Source organism: Macrobrachium nipponense, chromosome 1 (assembly GCF_015104395.2).
Source record: "Macrobrachium nipponense isolate FS-2020 chromosome 1, ASM1510439v2, whole genome shotgun sequence".
Taxonomy (NCBI): Eukaryota; Metazoa; Arthropoda; class Malacostraca; order Decapoda; family Palaemonidae; genus Macrobrachium; species Macrobrachium nipponense.
Window position 1 is genome coordinate 132,770,877 of NC_087200.1, and position 13,104 is coordinate 132,783,980.

At 38.3% G+C, this 13,104-nt stretch overlaps 1 protein-coding gene across 5 annotated transcripts in view; it reads right to left on the reverse strand.

The window, feature by feature from the left end:
- LOC135219647 (cytochrome P450 2L1-like) overlaps positions 1 to 13,104 on the reverse strand; it is a 31,814-nt gene that overhangs the window by 4,118 nt on the left and 14,592 nt on the right. For all 5 annotated transcript variants that reach the window (XM_064256577.1, XM_064256576.1, XM_064256580.1 and 2 more), the window contains exons 4-7: positions 12,229 to 12,359; positions 10,525 to 10,743; positions 5,984 to 6,183; positions 5,605 to 5,716 (exon numbers count right to left, since the gene is read on the reverse strand). In XM_064256577.1, coding sequence (XP_064112647.1) covers positions 5,605 to 5,716; positions 5,984 to 6,183; positions 10,525 to 10,743; positions 12,229 to 12,359 — 662 coding nt within the window. The remainder of the gene's footprint in view (positions 1 to 5,604; positions 5,717 to 5,983; positions 6,184 to 10,524; positions 10,744 to 12,228; positions 12,360 to 13,104) is intronic.

Consider the following 13,104-nt stretch of genomic DNA (forward strand, 5'->3'; position numbering starts at 1 on the left):
GTTGGTTGAATTCTGGTAAAGTTGTCGTCAGGAGTGGATGACCGAGGCATTTCGACGTAGAGCAAGACTTCAAAGAAGAAAAGTTTTACGAGAGGTTTTGAGGAGTTCCTGCCCTTCGAGTATCAAGAATAGACATTGCCTTCTGCAGTACGGTGTCAAGAAGATGTCTGAAGTATAGTTCTCCTTTGTGAAGCCACCACTTCGAGTCACAAAACTAGCCAGCAAGTATTTGAATTACCTCACTTCTTCCCCAGTTCACGCATTGTAAGATTTTGCCTTTTTTTATGTAAATAGGAGACACCATTCTGCATTTATCTTTGTTAGTAAGCTTGTAAATAAACCTTTGTTGTGTTAGTGTTTCTTTCTATATTCGTATCCCCAGTTTCAACTGTTGGTGTTGAATTCTTTTTGTTTATCATTATAACGAACTTGGAGCGGACCTCTCTCTCGGTTCGTAACATTGTAACATTGTGGCGATCTTGGCTAGTAATATTCAGCTTTAACAGTTTGAAACAGGGAGAATATAGAAAGAGCCAGAATGAGTGAGATGGTGAAAGAGTTTCTACTAGGTCTAGAGGGGAATGATCTCCGTGAGTATGTTGAATAGAAAGAAAGAGAGAAGTATGAAGGCGTAGTTTCCTCTCTTGGAGGAGTAGATTCGAGAGAGGTGGTCTTGCTTCGAGACACAGGAGCTGCTGTCTCACTGATTAGGAGAGAGAGTGTGCAAACAGGGCAGAAATCAATTTAGAAGAAAAAGTCATGTTAGGTGGATTTCCTAACACTTGTGTTCTTTGTCCTTTGTTGAAGTTGAATTTAGAAAGTCAGTTAGTGTCAGAAGTGAAACTTGCATTTGTTGACAGTTTTCCCATTGATGGCGTTGACATTATTGTCGGTAATGACTTAGCTTTGTCCAAGAATGTGAATCCTGTTGTGAGGGATATTCCAGTGCCTGAAATGGTAGTAACTAGGTCGGGTTTAGATACAGACATAGACTACGGTCATAATTTGTTCGTGGATTCGAACGAGTGTGAGTTCGTGGATTCGAACGAGAGTGGGTTCGTGGATTCGAACAAGTGTGATAGAGGTGGCGAGGTTGATCTTGGCATGAGTGTGGTGAGAAACCTGACTCTATTGTTGACAGTGATTGCCAACGGATGGTGTAGCTGTTGAGGGTAACGTAGTAAATGTACCGGTATCTAGTACTAGTTACGGTGATGAATTAGGCGTGGATGCGCTAGTCAAGTCGCAGAGAGAGGATGAAACACTAACCCGAATTTTTGAGTGTGAACTAGATGATGATCTCGATGATGTGTGTAAGGAAACTTTTTGTTTAAAGTTTCCTTACACACATCATCGAGATCATCATCTAGTTCACACTCAAAAATTCGGGTTAGTGTTTCATCCTCTCTCTGCGACTTGACTAGCGCATCCACGCCTAATTCATCACCGTAACTAGTACTAGATACCGGTACATTTACTACGTTACCCTCAACAGCTACACCTTCCGTTGGCAATCACTGTCAACAATAGAGTCAGGTTTCTGTTTAAAGGACGAAATTTTGTGTCATTATGTTTGTCCTAAGTCAGGTAGTAAAGGGGAAATCACAGAACAATTAGTAGTTCCTAGGAAGCTTCGTGAACTAGTTTTGAAGTTAGCACATGATGAGCAAGGACATTTAGGAGTAAATAAAACTTTCAGGTGTATAAGTAGGGCGTACTTTTGGCCTAGAATGAGAAGTGACGTGAAGAGGTATGTTTTAAGCTGTCATGAATATCAAATTGCCGGGAAACCGATTCAAGTAATTCCCAGAGTTACATTGTGTAATATTCCTTCGGTAGGCGAACCTTTTGAGAAAGTATTTATCAATTTGGTCGGACCTTTGTATGTAAGTAAGGGTGGAGAAGATTACACAACTAGTCTAGAGTATTATAAAACCAATTTAAGAGATGTTTGGCAACTAGATAAGGAGAACAGAAGTAAAAGGGAAACTAAAGGGGAACATGATCTTAGAGCGAAAGAGAAGTTTGTGTGTAAGAGATAAAGTTTTAGTACTAGTCCAGAAAGAAGGTCACTCTTTACCTTATAAGTTCGAAGGTCCTTTTTCAGTGTTAGAGGAGAGGGGAAATATACATTATAGAATTAATGTGGGTAAGAGTAGAGCAAGGCAATTAATGTAAATTTGCTTCAGAATTATAAAGAACGCCCCACATCTTGGCCACCGCCAGTGTTCCATGTGACAGTGTTACTGAGAGAAATTAGTTTTGAGAAAATGCAAGAGGCGTTTTAGTATTTCAAAGTTGTAACCAGAGTTCAGAAAACGAAACAAGTAAGAGGAAAGGATAATGTATTAGCTGATAGCCTCTAGAGTTTTCAGAATGAGTAGCCTGATAACCGTTTTCTGTTTTGGTACGAGTGGTTGAGTGAATGAAGTCGTGTTAAAGCTTTATGCAGAATTGTTCCCCTGCTGTTTAATTCTTGTTTCTCTTTAGAAAAAAATAAAATAAGTTGATTTCTTTTTTTCTCTCTTTTGGGGGGACGTGTCATGGTAATTGCTTCATAGCAGAGAATTACAAGTTAAAGGAAAGGAAAACGCATCTTCGAGAAGTTCTACAGCACGGAGGCATTCGTGCATGTGCTGGAGGGGCCTGTTCTCATGATGGTTCTAGAATCGTCGGGCGTGTTGGGGAACTTGACAGGCGCCGACGTGACGTGAGAAACGCTGCGATTTCTGATGTAGTACCTCGTCTACATTCTTCTAAGAAGTTCCGGTAATCTCGGGAGTCTGTGACGTTCGCCGTAGGCCCCACCCCAGAATGCCGTATAAATACGACGGATGAAGTAGGAGAAGCCAGATCATCAGTAAGAGCCACAGATCAGATTTTCAGTGAGAGATCAGCAGCAGAGATCGTCACAGAGAGATAAGAGAAGAAGGAACCAATGAAGGATCAGAGAGGAAAAGTCGCTCGAGAGTTGGTTGAATTCTGGTCAAATCGTCGTCAGGAGTGGATGACCGAGGTATTTCGACGTAGAGAGAGGAAACGTTTTATAAGAGGTTTTGAGGAGTTCCTGCCCTTCGAGTATCAAGAATAGACATTGCCTTCCGCAGTACGGTGTCAAGAAGACGTCTGAAGTATGGTTCTCCTTTGTGAAGCCACCGCTTCGAGTCGCAAAACTAGCCAGCAAGTATTTGAATTACCTCACTTCTTCCCCAGTTCATGCATTGTAAGATTTTGCCTTTTTTATGTAAATAGGAGACACCATTCTGCATTTATCTTTGTTAGTAAGCTTGTAAATAAACCTTTGTTGTGTTAGTATTTCTTTCTATTCGTATCACCAGTTTCAACTGTTGGTGTTGAATTCCTTTGGTTTATCATTATAACGAACTTGGAGCGGACCTCTCAGAGGCCGTAACATCGGCATACTGAGCAAGCTTGTTTTCAAGGCCATTAACCATGTCACTTGTATACACTAAATATAACAGTGGACCAAGAACATTGCTCTGTGGAACTCCAGACACAAATGGTATTGTTTCACTAAAGATCCCGTCCACAGCAACTCGCTGCTTCCTACCTTTAAGAGAAATCTTGAAGTAATCCTAAAACATAGCCAACCACTCCAAGATTCTGAAGTTTGTAAATAAGTGCCTCGTGATTAACTAAATCGAAAGCAGCACTAAAATGTATTTGAATTACTCTGCACTCAAAACCCTTATAGAGATTCCCTTGCAAATGGCATGTAAAGTCTATAAGAACATCACATGCTTATTGACTATCAGCTAACAATCCCTTCAATTCCACATACTTAGATAATGGCTTAAAAATAAGTTTTTTCCGCAACTTTAGAGAGCACCAGGAGAATAGAGATTGGCCTATGCAGTCTGCAGATATACCACACTTTGGTACCAGCACTGCATTACTGACTTGCTCTCATTTGCCAAGATACTTTGTCGACATAAAAATCTATAGAATCTACTAAACTTTGGAGACAACACACTAGAAAGAAAGGAAAAATAAACAAAGAGAAGAAACCACCATGGTCTCCTCCACCTCAGATATTAAGATTATCAAGAATTTCCTTAACGTGCCTAGAGCGAAATACAAATTTTGTAAGCAGAGGTTCTGGATGATAAGTATCAGGGAGAGGGACATCCTCAACTGATTGCTTAGCTTCAAAAGCTCGATGAAGCAGATCAGCCTTTTCCCTAGGACCAATAACCAATCTATCATTATCTAAGCCTGATCCAAAGATAGATGATGCCAATTTGGTCCACCACATATGAGGCTGAGTAAGTCCTTTAAGTTTCCTCTTCAAGAGACTCAAGATAAATGGTGTAATTTTCATTTGAAAGATATCTCCACTCGTTGAAATTAGTCTGTTTGTTATGTTAGACTTGTCTAGACGTATCAACAAACCATGGCTGGTCATTTGTCCTAAATTTGATGACCTTCCTAAGGGCATATCTTATTACAGCCTCTGAAATATCACGTGCCTGACAACCTTCAATAATGCGATAACAATTGGTTCTGGATTTCAACCAGGCCATTATTCCAATTGTTGAATTAGGAATATACTGATTGGCAGAATTGTCCATTTCAATGGTGCAAAGATCAGAAGTGCCTATATATTCACAGACCTTGGACTTCACAATGGGTGGAACATCTGTGAATATGAGGTCTATCTATTACCAGATATGTGTGTGGGTTCCTTAATCAACTGTACAAAATTGGAGGATACATAGAACTCGAGAGACCGGCCACTTTGATCTGTGGAATTTGAATTTAGCCATACTGAGCCATACTAATTCTCTCTAAAAGACAGCCATATATAGAATGGTTGATATCTGAATTATGGTAAATAGCAAATACGTAAACAATGTAGAACTTGCTGAATATTTTAAAACAAAAAACTTCATGGCAACTAAACTCCAAACTTTTCTGACGATAAATAAGTCGTCCGGACTTAAAATATACGAGCATACCTTGCGCGAGTGGGATGTTCCGATGATAAATCAAGTAAAGGCCAACAAACACCAGGATTAAAAATACGAACTTTGACTTGTTACTACTTACAAGAGTCTCAGATAAAAACATTAAATCGTAGTTACGGGCACAACTCTGGAGACCGAGAAAATTTGACCTTAAGCCCCGAATATTTGAGTAAAGTACTTTAACATTTTTCTTGCTGTAATGACTATCAGTGAATAAAAATTAACAACATCAAATCAGAATCAAAACTAATAAATAAACTCGTAACAACAGTAACATTGTAAAAATCAACAGAACAATAACAATACCATAAAAGAAAACGACAGTATTTACATTATCTAAACAAATTCTGTTGAGAACATAAATAAACGTCACCATATGTCACTGAAAAAGCACCAGAAGCAACTGGTCACAACTTTTGCTCTCTCTCATCAGTCTGTCCTACACACGTTTCGTAAAAGAAACAAGAAAGTGAACGAAAAAGAGGATAAATGGCTGGTTGCACCCTCAGGCAAGGGTTCTAATGCTACTACAATCACTAACATACTAAAAATTACATTTAACGCAGAGAACCAATACGGTGCAAGTAACTTTCATCAGAAATCAAGAGGAACTCACCACTTCTGAAGCTGGTGTTGTTCTGACTGTTATCCATCTCGATGAGATAAGAATCTATCAAATCTTTAGGGTCGTCTGGATCCAAAGCTGCTCGATGTTCTTCTACCAATTCCTGGAAATCGACCTCCATAAGTCTATTCATAAGTCAAACCCGGTAAGTCGTGTTATGCTCCTTTTGACTTCCTTTTGGTAATGGATTTCAAAATCTATGACTGATTTGGTAGATATATAATTCTATGATAAGTTTACTCATTTTCTTTAGCATTAAATCTAACAAAAAATCATCATAATTTCGACTTTGAAATTATGATGACGTCGTAATAAAACATTCCCTGGCTATTTTGCTTAAACGTAGTGATGCTTTGAAAGTGAAACTCACATCAAAGTAAGCAAGAAACTTTTCAAGAACCTCTTCAAACAGGTCCATTCGCAGGAATTTGCGTAGAAGGAAATTCGGGAGGATGGTCCTCAACCATGGGAAAATGTCTGGAATGATCATTGCCGAGCCAGAAGCTCCGAATTCTTCAATTAAACGTTTGAATTCCAGTAAACGGGGATCATCTTTCTCAAACTGCTTATCTGGAAGAGGAATGGAAATGGTAAGCAATGAGGAAAAGGATTCGGGTGTTTGGCAAAGTCTCTGGATGATGTTAGAATATCATAAACTTTACAAGGAACTTCTTTCCTTTTGTATAAAAATTTTTCAATCTTATTACAGGATAAGAAAAACTTTTACATAAATTCTATATCTGTAATACACTTATTCTTCTTTCGCCCATGGGTTATAAAAAAAACCTATTTTGCAAATTTATGTATCTTAACATTCACTACTTTACATAAAATAGAAATATGCAAGCAGACTGTTCTGAACTTTTATATTTTGTACCTAATGCTCCGTACAGGACTTTATCACCGATTCAAAGTAAAAGAAGCAAACTTGAACCCTGACCTGACCCGAACCCTGACCGTTATAATTCCCTTTGACTGTAACTTATTCCCCATGTATGTATAGTGAATTCGAAATTTAAAGATTATTACGATTTAATATTTGCGAGAACATAATAATAATAATAATAATAATAATAATAATAATAATAATAATAATAATAATAATAATAATAAGGGGAAAGTAAATCCCAATAGTATGTATGCCTGTTTGATTTTGTTATTTTAAATAAAATATATTTTAAATAGCAAAATCAAACAGGCATACTATTGTGGATTTACTTTCCCTATTGACTCATGTGATTATGAGTTTTCTTTGAATAATAATAATAATAATAATAATAATAATAATAATAATAATAATAATAATAATAATAATAATAACACCATCCCCAACCAACAGAAAGGCTGCAGAAGGAAGTGTAGGGGCACAAAAGGACCAGCTCCTGATAGACAAAATGGTAATGAAGACCAGTAGGAGAAGGAAAACCAACCTAAGCATGGCATGGATAGACTATAAGAAAGCCTTCGACATGATACCACACACACATGGCTAATAGAATGCCTGAAAATATATGGGGCAGAGGAAAACACCATCAGCTTCCTCAAAAATACAATGCGCAACTGGAATACAATACTTACAAGCTCTGGAATAAGACTAGCAGAGGTTAATATCAGGAGAGGGATCTTCCAGGGCGACTCACTGTCCCCACTACTCTTCGTAGTAGCCATGATTCCCATGACAAAAGTACTACAGAAGATGGATGCCGGGTACCAACTCAAGAAAAGAGGCAACAGAATCAACCATCTGATGATCATGGACGACATCAAGCTGTATGGTAAGAGCATCAAGGAAATAGATACCCTAATCCAGACTGTAAGGATTGTATCTGGGGACATCAGGATGGAGTTTGGAATAGAAAAATGCGCCTTAGTCAACATACAAAAAGGCAAAGTAACGAGAACTGAAGGGATAAAGCTACCAGATGGGAGCAACATCAAACACATAGATGAGACAGGATACAAATACCTGGGAATAATGGAAGGAGGGGATATAAAACACCAAGAGATGAAGGACACGATCAGGAAAGAATACATGCAGAGACTCAAGGCGATACTCAAGTCAAAACTCAACGCCGGAAATATGATAAAAGCCATAAACACATGGGCAGTGCCAGTAATCAGATACAGCGCAGGAATAGTGGAATGGACGAAGGCAGAACTCCGCAGCATAGATCAGAAAACTTGGAAACATATGACAATACACAAAGCACTACACCCAAGAGCAAATACGGACAGACTATACATAACACGAAAGGAAGGAGGGAGAGGACTACTAAGTATAGAGGACTGCGTCAACATCGAAAACAGAGCACTGGGGCAATATCTGAAAACCAGTGAAGACGAGTGGCTAAAGAGTGCATGGGAAGAAGGACTAATAAAAGTAGACGAAGACCCAGAAATATACAGAGACAGGAGAATGACAGACAGAACAGAGGACAATACAAGAGACAGACTAAAGAACTAGCCAGCGATGACAATTGGCAATGGCTACAAAGGGGAGAACTAAAGAAGGAAACTGAAGGAATGATAACAGCGGCACAAGATCAGGCCCTAAGAACCAGATATGTTCAAAGAACGATAGACGGAAATAACATCTCTCCCATATGTAGGAAGTGCAATACGAAAAATGAAACCATAAACCACATAGCAAGCGAATGTCCGGCACTTGCACAGAACCAGTACAAAAAGAGGCATGATTCAGTGGCAAAAGCCCTCCACTGAGCCTGTGCAAGAAACATCAGCTACCTTGCAGTAATAAGTGGTACGAGCACCAACCTGAGGGAGTGATAGAAAACGATCAGGCAAAGATCCTCTGGGACTATGGTATCAGAACGGATAGGGTGATACGTGCAAACAGACCAGACGTGACGTTGATTGACAAAGTCAAGAAGAAAGTATCACTCATTGATGTCGCAATACCATGGGACACCAGAGTTGAAGAGAAAGAGAGGGAAAAATGGATAAGTATCAAGATCTGAAAATAGAAATAAGAAGGATATGGGATATGCCAGTGGAAATCGTACCCATAATCATAGGAGCACTAGGCACGATCCCAAGATCCCTGAAAAGGAATCTAGAAAAACTAGAGGCTGAAGTAGCTCCAGGACTCATGCAGAAGTGTGTGATCCTAGAAACGGCACACATAGTAAGAAAAGTGATGGACTCCTAAGGAGGCAAGATGCAACCCGGAACCCCACACTATAAATACCACCCAGTCGAATTGGAGGACTGTGATAGAGCAAAAAAAAAAAAAATAATAAATAAAAAAATAATATCTCGAATAATAATAATATCTGAACCAGGAACAATCTTTAACAAAACTTGTCTACGAGAGGGTCTCCTTCCGAATAATAATAATAATAATAATAATAATAATAATAATAATAATAATAATAATAATAATAATAGTGTACTTAGGAAGCAGACCCTCTCTCAAGCATACCTTATTAAAAGTAATGGCTACTTCAGCAGCATTACACTTGTAGAGATTCTTCTCTATTTTCCGAATAGCGACTTTTTCCGTGCTACTTAGACAGGCTAGTAGAGCGCCTATGGAGGTCATGATCAAATACAGAGTCAAAATTGGTGTATATATTTGAATTTTACAGATAAACTATGATACCATAGTTATCAAAGTCATTAACGATATATATATATATGTCTCTCTCTCTCTCTCTCTCTCTCTCTCTCTCTTTCTTGAAGCAAGCAAGCTTTCGTCTGGAGCTGCCAGACATCCTCGGGCTGAGAAGCTGAGGGTGGACTGATCTTCGTCGGTTACGCCTGCTGGAGGCGCTTCTCATCCAGCAAGTAAAACCTATACTAAATACGACGCAGGAAGAATTTCTCCTCCCTACGAGTATGAGAAGACCTGCCACCAACAATGACACCACCGAGCACGACAACTCCACGGATCCCTTGAAGAAGACGAGTGTGGTCTACCGTTACACATGCCCCGTCCGAGGATGCCTCGGCAAATACGTCGGTATGACCTCCATGCGTTTCTCCAAGCGAATCTCCTGCCACGCCCAAGAAGGAGCCATATTCAACCACGCCAGGACTGCTCATAATAAACGGATAAAAAGAAATGATATTATCCCTAATATCATAATAATAGATCAGGCAACAGATCCCCGACGTCTGCGCCTCCTAGAAGCCCTTCATATAGGTAAGGAGAAACCAAACTTAAATATAACTCAAGAAACGTTTCTCCTTCGCACCGCCGCGCGGAGAGCAGCGAGCGACCCCCCGACGATGCCAGATAATCAGGAGCCCCCACAGGATGATACGATTCCTGCTACAGACGGAATTCCTGACGTTCATCCCCAGGCACACTACTGTGGCGCTCGCACGAGAGAATCCCCGAGACCTTCGAGGCGAGATCCACGGCTTCGCACCAAGAATGCAACTCTAGGTCCGTGCCGCTATAAATACCGTTCCGCAAACTTTCTTGCTACAGTCTCTTCAACCGACTCGTCCGAAGATGACCTACGAGAAGGTCGAAACGTCACGTAATACCAGCTATACCAGCACCAACACCAGCCCTTAAACCAAAGACGACCCTGGCCCGAACTGGACTACGCTTACGGAATAATACCGGCACTGACGACGACCCCTGCTTGACCTGGACCTGATATCCTGTTCTAATAAAAGATTCCTTCAGCATTTACAATTTTTTGAAAATTCCCAATATGAATATTGGCCAGTTACTCAGAAACATCGCTGAGCCTGAGAAGCGAATTGTAAGGAAAATAGAAAAAACAATATATAAAATCAACTCGCTTAATTCTGCCATCCTTTTTAACAGTATTTGCCTAAAAGAGGGTCTTCTACCAAAATAATAATAATAATAATAATAATCCAGACACATACTTCGATAACCTTACACAGCTTCATTTTCATTTTTACACTTACTAGCAACCATCTGCCAGATGATATTAACTACCGCTGTATTGAGGGCTGCCGGGATCGGCGCTGGTTCTCCCGCCTCTTCCTTCAGCGCCTCCACCAGTTTGGAAGCCTGCGTCTGCACGGCTAAAGCGAGACTAGACTTCCCCATGCCCAGGTCCTTCAGCTGATGAAGGCTGAAGCGACGATTTGCTTGCCAGATGGGATTGTTGCTGAAGGCGATACCTGTCGGATGGATGGACGTACAGTTAGCGTCTACTTATAATAATAATAATAGTAATAATAATAATAATAATAATAATAATAATAATAATAAACTGAGTATTTTAAAGATAAAGCTTCGGCTTGCAATAGCTAATTTATCGGAATGGAATACAGAGTTTAGGCCAAAGGCGTAGCACTGGGACTTAAGAGGTCATTCAGCGATGAAAAGGAAGTTAAGAATATGTAGGTTTGAAAGGTGTAACAAGAGAAACCTCGCAGTTACACATGAAATAATTGTTAAGGGAGGGTGGGTAGCAAGATGGAAGAAAGATGATGTGAATGGAGGTAGAGTAAAAGGAATGAAAGGGGTTGTAACTAGAGGCCAGAGGGAAGCTGCATAAAACCTTTAGTAATGCCTACAGTGCACCCTGTCAGGTGCACTAACGGCACTACCTCGCTACGGAGTGGTTGATTAATCTTCTTGCTCATGGGCTGAACTTTTTTTTTTCTTTTTTTTACCACTTTTTGTAAACACTTTTCTTACTTTGGTACATTCGAGTCAATGTACCTACTAATTATAATGTTCAGGTATAATTGTTAGTGAATTTTTCCTGAAAAATACTGCTACACGCAATATCTATTAAAATTTTATTCCTTGGTTATAAATATGTAACTCATAAAGGTTCATGTGTCTATGCAGAGGCCTATTTTCAAAACCTAAAGCCTTTACACCAATTAGGGACATTTTCCACAGCTACTGTAGTTTAAAAGAGGATTAATAGAAAGGTACGAACTGTGTTTTACGCTAAAATCTGAGGACATCAATCTTATCATCACATATTTCTAATCAGAAAATAGGCTTTCTAAACAGCAAGCTGCCACACAAAAGAAAAGTACTGATGGCTGTAATAAATAGAAAAAAAAATTCAAATCTAAAAACTTTCAAAAATGTCTGTTTGTGAAGTCTGACGTAACGATGAATGAGAGCTTCCAACCTTAAGTCATATTCCCAAAAATTATTAACGACACGCACAGAATAACATTCTTTTTATTCAAGTTATACTTGGAAGTCAAAATTATACCAGTTCACTATTCAAATAATTTAATTTTGATTAGAATATTCCTGATAGACATCAGCAGATGATTTAAATCACTCTGCAAACAAAATTGACTGTAAACGTTTAGGCGTAACAATTAAAACGCATGCAAACACATGCATATATACATACTACACACAACACACACACATACACACACACACATACATATATATATATATATATATATATATATATATATATATGTGTGTGTGTGTGTGTGTGTGTGTGTGTGTGTGGGTGTGTATGTGTGTGTTTATAGACTGTATTCAAGAGTCAATCCAAAAGGAAGTCTTGGTATCCCACTTTCCTAGACATACAAAGAATCAATACTATACGTGGTCAAAGTGACACCTTAAAGGAAAACAAAAGGAAAGCGGATCAAGTAGGTATGTGTCAAAATATTCACCTAGAGCTGTTTTTTCATTGCCTTTAAATATGACCCAGTCTGGTCTGTCTACAAAATCCTGGCTGGAAAAAATTTGTCGAACAAGATTATAGTCATGAACGAAGAGCAGTACTTGGGTTCCCACTCGCCATCTGTAAAAATACATACATATTAATGCGATATAAATGATATAACATTGATAGGTTCTCAATTAAAAGTAATACATACATACATACACACACACAAACACACAAACAAACAACAAATAGATATCTATATCATATCTATATATATATAATTATAGATATATAATATAAATAAATATATTATTATTATGATATATATATAATATATTATATATATATATATATATATAACAATTATAGATATATTATTTATTACTTTATTTATATATAGTATGTATACCTAAATCACGAAAGTTTAGACGTGATAAATCCACAAATAAAGGTATAAGCCACGAAGGAAAAATAAACAACGGATTTTCTACAAGATCTTTCGACTCAAACGTCATTTACTCAGCAGATAAACTGACTTATATGAGGAATTGACAGTTATACGACCTTCCTTGTACTGTCAATTCCTCATGTAAGTCAGTTTATCTGCTGAGTAAAGGACGTTTAAGTCAAAAGATCTTGCAGACACCCCGTTGTTTATTTTCCTTCGTGGCTTATACCTATTATATATATATATATAATATCTATATATATAGATATATATATTTATATACATATATATATTATATATATATATATTATATAAATTTTACAAGTTACTGCTTTGTGTACGACCTTTCTATACTTTCAATGGTCAAGCCAAAAATAGCTTGGGTTTTGGGAATAAACTCAAGTGATAAAGATGCTTTAAGGCCTGGAGTTT